At 38.0% G+C, this 14,689-nt stretch overlaps 2 protein-coding genes across 6 annotated transcripts in view; one reads left to right on the top strand and one right to left on the bottom strand.

Moving 5' to 3' along the window:
- Positions 1-790, bottom strand: part of ITFG1 (integrin alpha FG-GAP repeat containing 1) — a 266,663-nt gene extending 265,873 nt beyond the window's left edge. For both annotated transcript variants that reach the window (XM_043984576.1, XM_043984577.1), the window contains exon 1: positions 312-790. In XM_043984576.1, coding sequence (XP_043840511.1) covers positions 312-516 — 205 coding nt within the window. In that variant the 5' untranslated portion in view covers positions 517-790. The remainder of the gene's footprint in view (positions 1-311) is intronic.
- An 81-nt stretch (positions 791-871) lies between these two features.
- The window catches only part of PHKB (phosphorylase kinase regulatory subunit beta), a 250,960-nt gene continuing 237,142 nt past the window's right edge, over positions 872-14,689 (top strand). For 3 of the 4 annotated variants that reach the window (XM_043983714.1, XM_043983715.1, XM_043983712.1), the window contains exon 1: positions 872-1,069. In XM_043983714.1, coding sequence (XP_043839649.1) covers positions 994-1,069 — 76 coding nt within the window. In that variant the 5' untranslated portion in view covers positions 872-993. Of the gene's footprint in view, positions 1,070-4,735; positions 4,831-14,689 lie in introns of all 4 variants that reach the window. The other variant, XM_043983713.1, reaches the window with a different exon arrangement.

The following is a 14,689-nucleotide window of genomic DNA, read 5'->3' as shown; positions in this document are numbered from 1 at the left end:
GGATGGTGGAAGCAGGAAAGGAGACTGTCAGTCTAAGTAGGGAGATGGGGATGCTTTCAGGGCTCAGTTGAGGGGCAGAGGCAGGGAGGGTGGCTCTCAGGAGGATGAAGATGGTAGAGGCAGGAAGTGGTACTGTCAGAAATGGGATAAGGCAAAGAGAGGGGGCTGTCAGGGCCTGAGGATGGAGAAGAGAGTGGTTGTCAGGGCTTAGGGTATGGGATGGGGAAAGCAAGGGGAGGGTCAGGAAGATGGCACCAGGATGGTGGGACGGGGTTGGGAGCGGGGAGGAGCTGTCAAGAGGCGACACTGACTTTCCCGCAGCACGAACAGGTCCGTCTGCTTGTCCGAGTTGAAGTCCCCGAAGGCGGCCACGGTCCCCCAGGCCTCGGGACCAAACAGCTCGCCCGTGACGTTGTGCAGCGCTCTGGCCGGGCTCGGGCCCAGGAGTCCCAATCCCAGCAGCTGAGCCAGCAGCGCCCAGGTGCCCAGAAGCCGGCCCGCGGCCGCCGTTGCCATCGTTCAGCCGTACCGGCGGCCTGCCCTCCCCGACCTGTCAGCACCTCCTGCCTAATCCCAGACCCTAAACCCGGCCCAGGTGTTGGCCCAGGCTTGGCAGCGCCTCCCGGCAGCCGCCAAGCGCCTAACCCCAGCTCCACCGGAAGCAGCGTCACAACACGGCGTCCGCGACTCCGCGGTCCCCGGTACGGAGAACTCTGTATCTCTCCGGCCGCCTCAAGCGGGATTCACGGGGAAGGAGACGCCGGTCCAAACAACTTCCGGGCGGAGCCCCTTTTGCGACAGTGTCGTACGGAGACGTGGGGCGGGGCGGGGTTCGCGGGGGCCGGGGCCGGAGGCGGGGCATGCGCGGAGGGGCGGCCCAGGGGAGGGTGCCGGGGAGGCCGGGCTGGGGCAGCCAGGGACACATTGACCCCGGCAGCAGTGAAGGCGTCGGCGTCGCCGTCGGCGGTAGCAGCAGCGGCGGCCGGTGTAGCCATGACTGGGGCGAAGGGGCTCATGGTTGACGTCAGCTGGAAGGTCCTGGAGCGGAGGGCCCGCTCCAAGCGTTCAGGTTTGGCACGTGGGCAGCCCCGTTGTTGGAAATAAGTTTGGCCTCTGCTTGCGCCCTAGAGAGCAGCGCGCAGCCACTGCCGGGGTTCCCCCTGAGCCCGCGGCACCCCTAAGTCGGGCGGCAGCCCCATTTTTTAGAAATAAGTTCATCCCGAGTCTCTCCCCGAAATCCGGCGACAGCTTTAGTATTAGAAATGTTTGTCAATTGTGTTTTTGTTTTCCTTCAAATCATCTGATGGCCCCATTTTTGGAAATATTTGCCCGTCTTTCTCAAGCGCCCCGAAATCAGGCCACGGCTTCATTCTTAAGAATGAGTTTGACCCTTGTGTCTTTGTCCACATTCCCGCCTCCCTCAAATCAGCTGATGCCCCCATTTTTAGAAATGTTTGCCCAACTTCCCGAAATCAGGCGACGGCTCCATTTTTAGAAATAAGTTTGTCCCTTGTGTCTCCAGATCCCCGAAATCAGGCGATGGCCCCATTCTTAAGAAATAAGTTTACCCTCAGGTCTCTCCCCCTCCCAATGAGCTGATGGCCCCATTTTTTGAATTAAATTTGCCCCCTATGTCTCTTCCCACCTCCACGAAATCAAGCTACGGCCCCATTTTTAAGAAATAAGTTTCTTGTTTTAAATCAGCTGATGGCCCCATTTTTAGAAATGTTTGCCTCTCTGCTTCGCTCCACCTCCGCGAAATAAGTGACAGCTCCATTTTTGGAAATAGGTTTGCCCCTTATGTTTCCCCCTCCCTGAAAAATCAGCTTGCTGCCCCTATTCTCTTTGAAATAGATTTCTCCTTTCTCCCTCCCAGCTCTCTGAAACCTACTCGGTCCAAATAGGGATAGCTTGACGTCCCCTGGAAACTGCATACTGCACTACCCTAAATAAAGTTGCCTCTGGCCTCTCTCTGCCCCTGAGCGCCCCCAGTCATCAGACAGTTTCTCCAAAATTAGAAATAAAGTTGCTCACTGTCCCGTCCACTTTTGAGAAGTAAGGTCACCACCCGAATTCTTAGCTATGAGATTTTCCTCTTATCTTTTAAAATAAACTAGCATTTATTAGGTGCTTACCGTGTGCCAGGTGCTGTGCTAAATGCTGGGCATACAAAGGAAGAAAATAAAAAGTCCCTTTCCTCAGGAAGCTCACAGTCTTAATGATGGGGGGAGACAACATGTAAACAACTTATGTGCAAATGATATGTACAGGAACAGTTGGGGTTTGCTCAATTCTTGGAAGTAAATTTGTTCCCTGGTCCCCCAACCTTCCCTAGAAATCAAGTAGCTGAACTTTTGTAGAAAACAAAACAAAACAAAGAAACAACAACAACAAATTGTTCCCCATATAGTCCTCTACCTGCTTTCCTGCATGGAAGGCATCAAGTTGCTGCCCTTAGAAATAATATTGCTTCCTTTCTGGTCCACATTCCCTTAGAAACCAGACTGCTGCTATTATTCCTGGAAATAAAGAAGCAACCTTTTAGCCTTTTGGGCTTCATCTTTTCTAACTTCCTCTTCCTTTCCCATGTGTTCTGTGATCCAAAGTGAAGGGTAATTAAGTCATGAGCTTCTAGGAAGTTTGGAGTTGGACCAGTTTGGGGTATATTTTCTCACAGTACTTATCAATTCAAGGGAAATCACCTTCTCTCTGGTCCTCAGATAATTTCACTTCTAAGTTAGAGAATGAGACCCTTTCCTGAGGTTGGAAGATTTCTTAAATATTCATTCTCTCTACCTTGAAGTGATTCTTTTGTTGTTAAAGTCTGGTTTTCTTGGAAACTTCATATTCAATCAGTTTCCGGTTGAGCCTAACATTCTCATGATTTTATTAAAGTCAAGAAAAATCCATAGTTTTTACTTATGTCTAGTTATTCCTTCCAAATCCGAAACTCATTTAAATAAGCATTCAGGCAGTTAAAATTTTCAAAGTCTCTTGAGGTGATTTATCCAAATTTTAAGTCACTATATTCAAATTGACACTTATTCCAAGTACTGGTATGACAGCTCTTAGAGCTGGAATCACAGCTTTTATCATTTCTTGATCAAATTAATATAATTTAATTGCAAGCAAAAACTACAAAATGAAAAGCCATGGGCTAACTTACCTTCAAAGTTCCTAGTTTTACTAACTGATTAAAAAGAGAACAATAATGGGATCATTATAATTATGATATAAAATAAATCCCTAGACAGAGAAGGGAAAAAACCCAACAACATAAAATTTCCTGTAGTTTTGCTGGAACTACAGCATTTATTTGTATTGATTCTGAGAGATGATTTAGTTATCTCTTGGTCATGCCACTATTGCACTCTGGGCTTTATTTTAAAAAGTTGTTACCTGTACACAACAGACTGTGGCATAGTGGTGGTGGTGGTGTTGTCTATTTTCATAAATTATAGCAGGAGAAATTCAGTCATCTTTAGCTGAAAAAAAAATAAGAATAGTGCTGAATTTCTTTGGAGTTACATTCCAAGAGGATGGGTTTTGTTTTGTTTTGTTTATTCGATGGAGTCTTTAAAAGTATGATTTTAAGAGATATTTTTCATGCTAGTGTATTTCAGAAATAGTAACTTGTAAGAGGCACATAATGGGGTTTTTATTTGGACTTTTGGTACTAAGTACCCTGTAGTATGAAACAGGAGAGTTAAAAAGTAACGGGTGTGGTTGTCTAGGATATAATAAAGTATCATTTGGATTGTAACTGGACAGAGAAAGTAACCGGAGCTTTCTTACAGGAGAATGAACACTACCTGAACATATATTTTTGCAACAGTTCCTCTTTCTCTAAGCATACTATTTCCCCTTTCTCCACTCTTTCCTCTATTTCTTCTGAAATGCATGTAAACTGAAAAGTAAGAGTAAACTGAAAATTCCAATTAGTTTGCAAACTATATTAAGGATATACTTCTTGAATTCAGAATCTCCTTCTTTAGATATTAAACTGGCATTAACAGTATTTGTTGGTATCCAGTCAATCAAATATCTAGAATAAGTCAGTAATAATAACTGTCCACAATTTTAGTCATATTGTGTAACAATAAAAATCAGAACCACATTCGACTTTACATTGTCCCCTAGAGCACTAATCATTTTAAAAATGTTAAATTCCTTTTTTCTATATGCTATTTGCACAATAAACATACTCTGGTGAAACATTTATTTCTTGTTTTGCTTTAACACAAAGAAGTTTATTTGTTACTTAAAAACAACAACAACAAACTACTGTACAAAGGATTTGGTTTAAAATCTGAACTAACCCGATCCTTACATAGAATATACTATAGTAAAACAATCATCGTTACAGAATAGAATAACACAAACTCCACTGCACATATAACAGTTAATAGCTAATTGTGTATCTCTAGACCAAGAGTAACTTTTTTGTGTGGCACAGAACCCTTCCTCAGTGTGATAAAACCTATGGACCCCTTCGCAGAATAAATTTTTCTAATGCAGAAAATAAAATATATAGGGTTAAAAAGGAAACCAATTATATTGAAATGTAGTTATCAAAATACAGTTTCAATAAGGAAAAAACAATTAAGAAAAATGTAATGAACCTAATACTATCTTGGTGTACACTGTATCATATTAATAAGTACTAATATTGCTTTCACTTAATTTAATACTGATTGCATCTAACTTTACTAAACCACTTTGAAAATTGCTGTAGTTTAACCTGCGACATAAATGATTAGAGGGAACGGTTTGAAATGGACGCGTCAGACGATGCAACAATCACCTCTGCCTGTGTTTTCTTAAGGTCTGGTAAGTGTATAGACCCCAAAAGGGTTATTTGGTATTTTAAGTACCTCTATTTTTCAAGGTGTTTTTAATTTCATTCTTGTTTTTATTTATTTATGGGGAAAAATGAAGTATTTAAGCTTTCATTAGCCTTAGAGTTGAATTGTATTTAGGCCTTGGCCAATTATCATTTTCTTTTCCTCCTTCCTTCCTTCCTTCCTTCCTTCCTTCCTTCCTTCCTTCCTTCCTTCCTTCCTTCCTTCCTTCCTTCCTTCCTTCCTTCCTTCCCTCCTTTCTTTTTCTTTCTTTCTTAAGATAAGTATTTATAGAGCTGATATTTGAATTTAATCAATAGGAATTTTAAGGGGCTTTTAATGAGATTCCCAAACTGGAGAACCTTGATTTAGCCCTAATTGCTTCAAAATATAGATTTCTTTACTTTAAAAGTTTTCATTGAAATTATTTGTTTTTACATCATCTTCATTTCCAAATATGTCCCTCTTCCTGCCCTCATTATTGAGCCATCCCTTGTAACAGTATAAAAGAAAGGGGAAAGCAGTTCCATAAAACTAACCAACTTTTCACTTGTCTGACAATATTTGCAATTTTGCATGCCCAAAGTCCTCTACCTTTGCAGTGAAGGGAGGGAGGTGCATTTTCTTATTTCCTCATCAAAAGTAAACTTGGTCATTTTAATTACACAGCATTCAGGTTCTTTTTATTGTTTTCCCCCCACATTTATATTTTTACTGTCATTGTGTATATTTTTCCTGGTTCTGCTTATCATTGTACTAATGTACAATGTCATAATTTTCATATTTCTCTGAACTTCACAGTCATAATTTCTGACAGCTTAGTAATATTTTATTATATTTTGTTGTTGTGTCCAACTTGTCTTGACCCCTTTTGGGGCTTTCTTGGCAATGATGATGGAGTGGTTTGCCATTTTCTTCTGCAGTTCATTTTACAGATGAGGAAACTGAGGCAAACAGGGTTAAGTGACTTGCCCAGTATCACAAAGCTAGTAAGTGTCTAAGGCCAGATTTGAACTCAGTAAAAGAAGTCTTCCTGAGTCCAGGTCCAGTGATCTATTCCAGTGATCTATTCACTGTGCCACCTAGCTTCCCCTTTATTATATTAATGTACCATAATTTGTTAAGACATTCTCCAATTTCTGGTCAGCAACCTACTTTATTTCCAGTTCTTTGTTAGACAAATAGTACCACTATGCATATTTTGGTGCATCTGGGACCTTTGTGTCATCAATCTCCTTGGAGAATATGCCTGACAGTGAATGTCTAAGACAAAGACTATGAACATTTTAGTTTTTTTGTTTTTGTTCTTCTTTTTTTTTAAGTATAATTCCAGTGCTTTCCAGATTGGTTGGACCAGTTCATAACTCTATCAATAGTATCTTAGTTAGCCTTTCTTTCCAAAGCTCTTCCTGGGTTATTTTTTAAAATCAATGCCACCCTAAATGGTAGTTCAGGGAATAGCATTGCAAGGGGGAAAATATACTACCAAGAAAATTAATGGGTAATTATAGAATTAAAAGTGATTGGAAGGCACCTTAGAGATTATCTAGTTTCATTTCCTTATGGTTCAAATATTGATAATAACTCTTTGACTTTTCCTCCTTCACAAGATCCTTGTGAAGGATGTGGTACAAATATTACCCTGATTTTACAGAAAAGGCACTTAAGCCCCAGAGAAGGGATATAATTTTCCCAAGATCACAGAGCAATTTAGTAGCATAGGAAGAAATAGAACTCATATCTTCTGATACCAAGCCCAAGGTTCTTTACCACCATGTTGGTCAAGGTATAAGCATAGGAAGGATGAGATGGGTCTTACAAAAGGACATTTAAAATTAGCCTTATCAATATACTTCAGAAACCTCCACATAGTAGTTCAAAGGCCCAGTGTTTTTAGCCTTAAGAAGAACATTAAAGAGGAAATCTAGAAAAAAGTCTTGGGCAATTTTCAAGTTGTAGTTGTCACTTATTATACAAGTGACCCCGAATAAGTCATGTCACTACTTTGCATCTCAGTTTTCTTGCCTATAACATTGAAATAATTTGCTTTACCTTCCTCTCAAGGTTGTAATATGAAAAACCATAATAGTATGATGAATACTTTTGAGGTAATTGTCATGCCAACTTTGAAAGTTTTGAGAAATTTGATGTGTTGCCTTTGAAAATTTGCTTAAGTTGATCTTTGAATAGTTATTTGGACCTAAACATACACACACACATGTACATGCACCCACATACATACATGTATAAAAGTATATGTATATGTAATTTTTTTTGTCTTTAATGACTTCTTTTCTGAGTATGAAATACCATATTGGCAAGATCACTATAAAGAGATACATTTTGGGGGGGGGGCGGGGGAGAATCACAACTAAACAAGAGAAAACAAATATTCTCAAATAATTTCACCTAGATGTTTTTATTTAATGTTTTTTTAGTAAACAATAAAATAGCATAGTGCAGACAGTGTTTTAAATGCATGTAAAAAGCAATTTCTGATTAAATTTTTTGAAAAGAACATGGGAACTGGAATAAGTTTGACCTGTGTTTTCCATCCTTACTTTTGTATAATGGTTTGGCAGATTTTCAGCATGAGGAAAGCTCATTTAGTAGTAATGGAAAAATAGAATCATACAGATATATTTTTCTGCATGAATAGTCTGGCAAATTTAAAAACCCAAGAATGGTACACCTTGGATAATGCCCAGCTCTAAAGAGAATGTTTGAAGGCATATTTATAGTAGCTTTTCTCATTCTGTATTTCATGAGAACTAAAGATTATCTATGAGAATCATTTTTATGTTGATTCTCCTTAAATTCTCTACAAATTCTCATTTTCTTTCCTACTAGATCATAAGCTCACGAGAACAGGGACTAGGTCTTACTGAACTTTGCATCTCTACAAGTGCCTAGCAAAGTGTTGTGAATTAATGCTTCCTCTAAAATTTCCTGTAAATGTAAGTGAAGATTTATAATTTCTTAGCAATAAAACATAATGAATAGTTACTTCCCTAAAAAGGTTTGTAGTTATAGTTCATTTATTCATTTTAGTCATAGTCATTTCTGAGTATTGTATTTGCATAGAAAATGAATCAAAGGTAATTCAGGCAGCTGTTAAAAAGACTTCATTTTTCCCCCCTATGAACAATTTTTGGGACATGTTCATTATAGGAAAATACTGCATTACAAACTTCAGTTTAACAAGGACCTTATCAGAGGATGTCTTGGCTTGGCACCAATGGGCCTTTTTAAGTGACTTTTGATTAAAAAAAAAATCTAGTGTAGCCAAAATTTACAATAAAAATCATGCTTTTAAAGTAACCATTGTGTATATTTAATTAGAGCATCTGTAGCTTAGAATGGAAAGAAGGCTGACTTTAGAGCCAAGAAAAGCCCACGTTCAACCTCCCTCTGAAACATATTAGCTCTGTACTAGTAGGTAAGTCTCTTAATCTCTCAGTGTCCAGGATAACTCTAAGACTCTGAGTGACAAATGAGTTGCCATTTTGCATTGATGGAGGGAGTTTTCACACTGGGAGTTCCACAAACTGATGTAATCACAAGCCTACTCTGCTGGCACTCCTCCAAAGAAATCTATTTCCTTGCATTATAGATAAAGTGCAGTAATATATTTAGTAAAGTTCTCTCCCTATTTACCTTCTCTTCTCCATCCATCATGGAAATAAGTGTAACTACCTAAGCTTTCTCTTTGATTCTTTTACTGATTTTAAGGCGAACACTACTATTTACATATATTTGGTATGTTGGTGTACATGCCAATGTATTTACTATGTATTGTTAGTGCCATTAGGAGACTCCTATTTCTTTTGTTTTGACTGCAAAATACAAAACAATCTCATTCTTTTTTGTTTTCCTTGTCAAATGTGAGTACATATAGTAAAATTGAAATCACTGAATTTACAGTAAAACTATAGAACCCAGTTATATCAGAATACTCAATAAGAAACAATTGCAACAAATAATTTCTAGCTTGTTTCCACTTCTCTCATTTGTTTGTTGCAGTTACAAAATACATTGAGTATAAGCAACATAGTTAGGATGACTGTCAAGTTAGCAATGAAGCATGGTACTTTGCAAGACTAGTTGGAAGATGTGGTGTGCTAAGAAGTACCTATATGTCATCTGTGGTGGTGTTTTTTGGCCCCTCAGGTAGAAACACCTTTTCCTTACTTATTTTTCCTTATAAGGTGGTGGTTGTTATTGTTGTGTTGGATCATTTCAGTTGTGTCCAACTCTTCATGACCCCATTTGGGATTTTCTTGGCAAAATTACTGGACTAGTTTACCATTTCCTTCTCCAGCTCATTTTATAGGTGAGGACACTGAAAAAAGAAAGTTAAGTAACTTGCCTAGGGTCACACACAACTAGTAAGTATCTGAGGCCAGATTTGAACGCAGGAGGATGAGTCTTCTTGACTCTAGGCTGTGCACTCTATCCACTGTACCACCAAACTGCTTCTAAGAGATTAAATTGTTTTACTTTATTCATATGACTTGATGAGTTTATCAGCACCCAACTTGGAATAAAAATTCCTTTTTCCTTAGATATTGATTAATTTAACCTTTATTAGTTTGGTGCTATATATCTATCAATGTCTGATAATTGAAGTTTTTAATATTTTTACAATAGAACTCAACTTCTCTGTTTCAAACTCAACATACCCTTAGTCATTTTATAAGTAGCAGACGAATGACCCACCTAATTTGTCTAAAGCCCATTTCATTGTTCTAATGTGTTTCCTTCATAAAAGACGAAGCAATCAACATCAGTATCCTATTAGATTGTAATGGTTAATTGCCACAAAAATGACCACAGCTGTTTTTCACCTTCCCCTGCTAAGTTTTCCTGTTTGTCAAGTGCCTTTATAACAGCCATTTTATTGACAGGCATTTACACACTCACAGACACTCAAATACATTAAGTATAAATTAGATGATCTGGTGCATGTTTAAAATGTCTATAGCAGTTTACTGGTGCATTCAATTTTGTAATTTTAGTACTTTATGCATATTTCAAGATTGTTTTGTCAATAAACAAAATAAATAAATTTTAAAAAATTCAAAGGAGTAGTTAATGACAATTTCCATGGAAACTAATGTTGGGGACCAATGTTCCCAACTGTGATATTTCACATATGGTTCTTGGATATGTTTGCCTTATCTTAGCTACTTAATAGGTTTTCTTTCATCAATGTGGAATTTTCAGTAAAACACTTATAAATTATAACTAGCTGGAAGCTCTGATATGTTCTTACTAGTTCCTGCCTTGTAATCTAAGGAAATTGAGGAAATAGAGGTATACTGTATGACTTGCTTACCTTGGCATGTATTGGATCTTAAACAAGACTCATTCTCTCTCCCTGCTTCCCTCTTCTCCCTACCTTCCCCTCCCCCCCCAATCATTTGTGAAAATGACACTTAACACTTTGCAAGTAAAATAGTTTCATGATGCAGGCTTCATCCAGTTCTCAATACCTCTAGTACTATCACAGCAATTCTTCCAAGGAACCTTTTTTCTTTGTCTACTCTTTTCCCTTGTACTTTTCTATAAAGCAGAGCTTATGGTGATTGGGTGTGAGGAGTGGTCTGTGGCTCTTCACAGGACTAATCCATGGTTGTCAGCGACTGGTAGAGGCCTACTACTACTAGTGGGTAGCAGTGCATTAGAAAGAAGATACTGACATTGTTTCTCCCCAGTCTTCATGTCACACCCTTTTGGAAGATTGAGGTTGCATATGGATGTAGTGTCAAGAAGGATGTGGGAAGGAAAGTGGAAGGCTCTCTAATACCAGTACCTTTTCTGTCCCATCACAGAATTTATTTTATCTATTGAAGGTGACATTTGTTAAGGGCTAAAATTCTAGCTAGTCTGTCTAAAATATCTAATGAGTGGTCGCCAATAAATTATAAGCTTTAGCAAGAGTTAGACTTTTAAGCATTTATTAAGGAGAATAAGAATTTGGTAAAGAGAGAGAAAAAGGCCTAGATTCCTATCTATTAAAGGGAGAGCACATTTCTAGCTCCCTTCTCCGCCAGAGTCCAGAGGAAAGAGAGCGAGACTGAGCGCCAGTCTTTTCCGTCCTCCTCCCACTAGTCCGCGTCACTTCCTGACTCCTGGTCTTGCCCTCAAAGACCTTCCCTTCATGGGCAGAACTCTTCTACAGTAAGTATACAGCAGGTGGCGTTATTCCAATCGTTACACATTACTAATTTTTTTTTGGTGGGGCAATGAGGGTTAAGTGACTTACCCAAGATCACTCCACTGGTAAGTGTCAAGTATCTCGGGTAGGATTTGAACTCAGGTCCTCCCTAATCCAGCACCTGAAGCCAGTGCTTTATCCACTGAGCCACCTAGCTGCCCCCCCCTCCTCCCACACACACATTTTCAGTTGATAGGCATCAGCACCTGTGAGGAATAGTAATTTAAACCCTCAGGAAGTAGTAATTATCCCATATTCTTAATTCTTAGAATGCATAGGTTTTTCATTTTTAATTAGTTTAGGGAAGTTTGCTAGGTCAAAGTTTATTTATCTTTATTTATAGAGTCATGACGTCACAAATTTAGAATAAGAGCAGTCCTGAAGTGTCATCTAGTCCAATTCTCTTTTTACATATGAGAAAGCCAAGGCTCAGAAAAGTTAAATGAGCTATGTATGGTCATACAAGTAGTAATATGGCAGACATGGAATCTGAGCTTTTTGAACCCTCTTGAAGTTTATGCATTTTACAAGTGAGCAGAATTACAAGACTTGGGGGCGGGGGGAACAGAGTAACACATTTGCCAAAAACTACAGATAGAACTTTTCTGAATTGGGATTAAAAAACATAAATTTTGTTTGTTTGGGCTTTTTTGGTTTTTTTGGTGAGGCAGTTGGGGTTAAGTGACTTGCCTAGGGTCACACAGCTAGTAAGTGTCAAGTGTCTGAGGTCGAATTTGAACTTGGGTCCTCCTGAATCCAGGGCCAGTGCTCTATCCACTGCGCCACCTAGCTGCTTCCCCAAAATATAAATTTTATTGGTAGTAAAGATAACATAGGATGTGGATTCAGGTAATCTAGGTTTGAGGGAATGATTCTGAAACTCCTTCCCCCACCCACCCCCCTCCACCTCTCTAATGTGCAGTTTTCTCATCTATAAAATGGAGTTACTTTTTGTACTTCTTGCCTCTGCATGGTCATGTAGAACCTGCTCTGTAACATGTAAAGTGCTGTAAAAATGTAAGCAATGTTTATTATCCATCTTATTGTCATGCATAAATGGTATGTGCCTTACTTATGTTCCTTTTTTTTGAGGTCTGTCTTCTGGGTCAATAGATTTTGTTTCAATTTTCATATGAAGCATTCACAACTATTTACATACTTATTTTTATAGATATTTTATCATCAATAGGTAGATTTAAAAACCCTGATATCCCACACAATTCTTTCTTTTCCCTTATCTTTCTTTTTCCCTTTAGAAATGTAGTGAACTTAACTGAGTGGTCAATTGTTTCTGAATTTCCATAAATACATAGCATGCAAAGGTACATTCTTGCTGTTATTTAAATTCCTCAAGCTTAGTTGGACTAGATAGTTGTAAATGAAGTCTAAAGAGGATGAAGGTGTGAGAGAGTGAATAATTGGGCAATCCAGATTTGGAAAATTCTTAACAGTTTTATATTAATTTTTAGCTTAGAATTCATTTGGAAACATGTCATTTCAGGTGCATACCATATGCCCTCTGGAGACTTCTTCAGCATGAAAATAAGATAAAAGTTTTTAGTTTATTGGTATTATTTCTGTCTATAAGGTTTTATCATAAACCCTCTAAAACTAGTCATATAGTATGCTTAAAGAGTATAAGAAATCATTACAATGACAAAATTAATACTTGTTCTTTAGGAACATTCAGAAAGTAAATGCGCATAGCTGATTTGCTATATATTTCTCCTCTTCCCGAGTTGAATAGCACTTATTATGCCTAGATTTATATTAATATTCTTTATTAATTTTATTATTATTAATATAGCTATATGCATAATGGATTGCGAAGGAGAAAAACCAAGAATAAACTTTATAGCAGACTTTACATTGATGTACTTATAACAGCATAATGGTGAGTTCACCAAATCTCATCCTAGAAAAATTATATATACATGCATACACACACACATATATGGTGTCTCCAATATCTTAGTGAAGTTTTAAGTGCTAATATGTAGCTACTATCAATTATGGGTGTATACACATGCATATATGATGTACTAATATACAACTTCAAATTTTTAGGATTCAGAACTTTTTAATGTGTTTCTTAAATGATAGCTTTTCTTATCTTGATATAATTGAGTAGGCAACAGAGTCAAACTAAAAACAGAAATTAATCCCTGCTGGCCACATATTGACTTAGAAAACCACAAGTTAACATTACTTATGTTTTATTATATTTTATATGGTTTGTTAAATATTTCCTAGTTACATTATCATCTTGTTCAGAGTACCCTGAGTTTGACACCTTTAGCCTAGATCTCTAAGATCTATGCTGGTTCCTATGATCCGTTTTTTTTGTTTTTTTTGTGGGGCAATGAGGGTTAAGTGATTTGCCCAGGGTCATACAACTAGTAAGTGTCAAGTGTCTGAGGCTGGTTTTGAACTCAGGTCCTCCTGAATCCAGGGCCGGTGCTTTATCCACTGCGCCACCTAGCTGCCCCCAGTTCCTGTGATCTTAATGATATAGCCTTAATATACCTTGGTTCTTAAGCAATAACAATGCCTTTCTTCTGTTTCTGAACCAGTAGTAACTGCTTTATGCTTGACTAATTCTGTTTGACTGGTTAGGATGTCTCTTATCAAGAGTTTATCATATTAAAAAAAACGAGTTTATCATTCTGGCCTCAGATACTTGATACTTACTAGCTGTGTGACCCTGGGCAAGTCACTTAACCCTCATTGCCCCACCAAAACCAAAACAACAAAAAAAGTTTATAATAGACAGATTTGGAGAACAAGAAAGTAAATCAGACTTTTGTGTTGATATATGAAGCATCATTGCCCATTTATACTTAGGAAACATTAAGATTACTGAATAACATTTAACATTTTTTGAAGGATTCTGGTGACATGTTAAGCATTTAGAGAGACTGTACATCAATAACAGTGATAGTTTTTATGCTTTTGCAATGAGCATTATTTTCTGGTTCAGTCAAATTTTATTAAAACATTAGTTATTTAAGTTTATTGCCTTTTAGTAAAACCTTCATTTTTCATTTGTGTTAAGAATCTTTTCAAATTATCTCTCTACAAAAAATAGAGACCGTGAATACCTCCATGAGAAAATAAACTTATTTTCCAAATTTATAACCTTCTGAGAGTAATGTGCTGACTGGAAGAAAATGCAGTCATATAAATTTACTCATGTTAAAAGCTTGCATCAGGGGCAGCTAGGTGGCACAGTGGATAGAGCACTGGCCCTGGATTCAGGAGGACCTGAGTTCAAATCCGGCCTCAGACCCTTGTCACTTACTAGCTGTGTGACCCTGGGCAAGTCACTTAACCCCAATTGCCTCACCCCCCCCCCAAAAAAAAAAGCTTGCATCAGTTTCAAGATTATCTACTCTGGTTATGTTGTCTCATTTCGGTGGAAATAAAGAATTTCAGTTAATCTGATACCCTTCAATTTCATATTTACAGCATAAAAATCTGCACAATAACATCAAAGATGAAAAGCTAGCCAAGAATGAAAATTAATTATAATTTGAAGTGACCAGATATAAATAAGTTTCAAGTTTAAATATCACCAGCAAATTCTTTCATAGTTTGCTATATATACAGTATAATGTTAATGCCTCAG

This window comes from Dromiciops gliroides, chromosome 2 (assembly GCF_019393635.1).
Source record: "Dromiciops gliroides isolate mDroGli1 chromosome 2, mDroGli1.pri, whole genome shotgun sequence".
NCBI lineage: Eukaryota > Metazoa > Chordata > Mammalia > Microbiotheria > Microbiotheriidae > Dromiciops > Dromiciops gliroides.
Note: the sequence above shows the minus strand (reverse complement) of the source record. Positions and strands in the feature narration are given on the sequence as shown.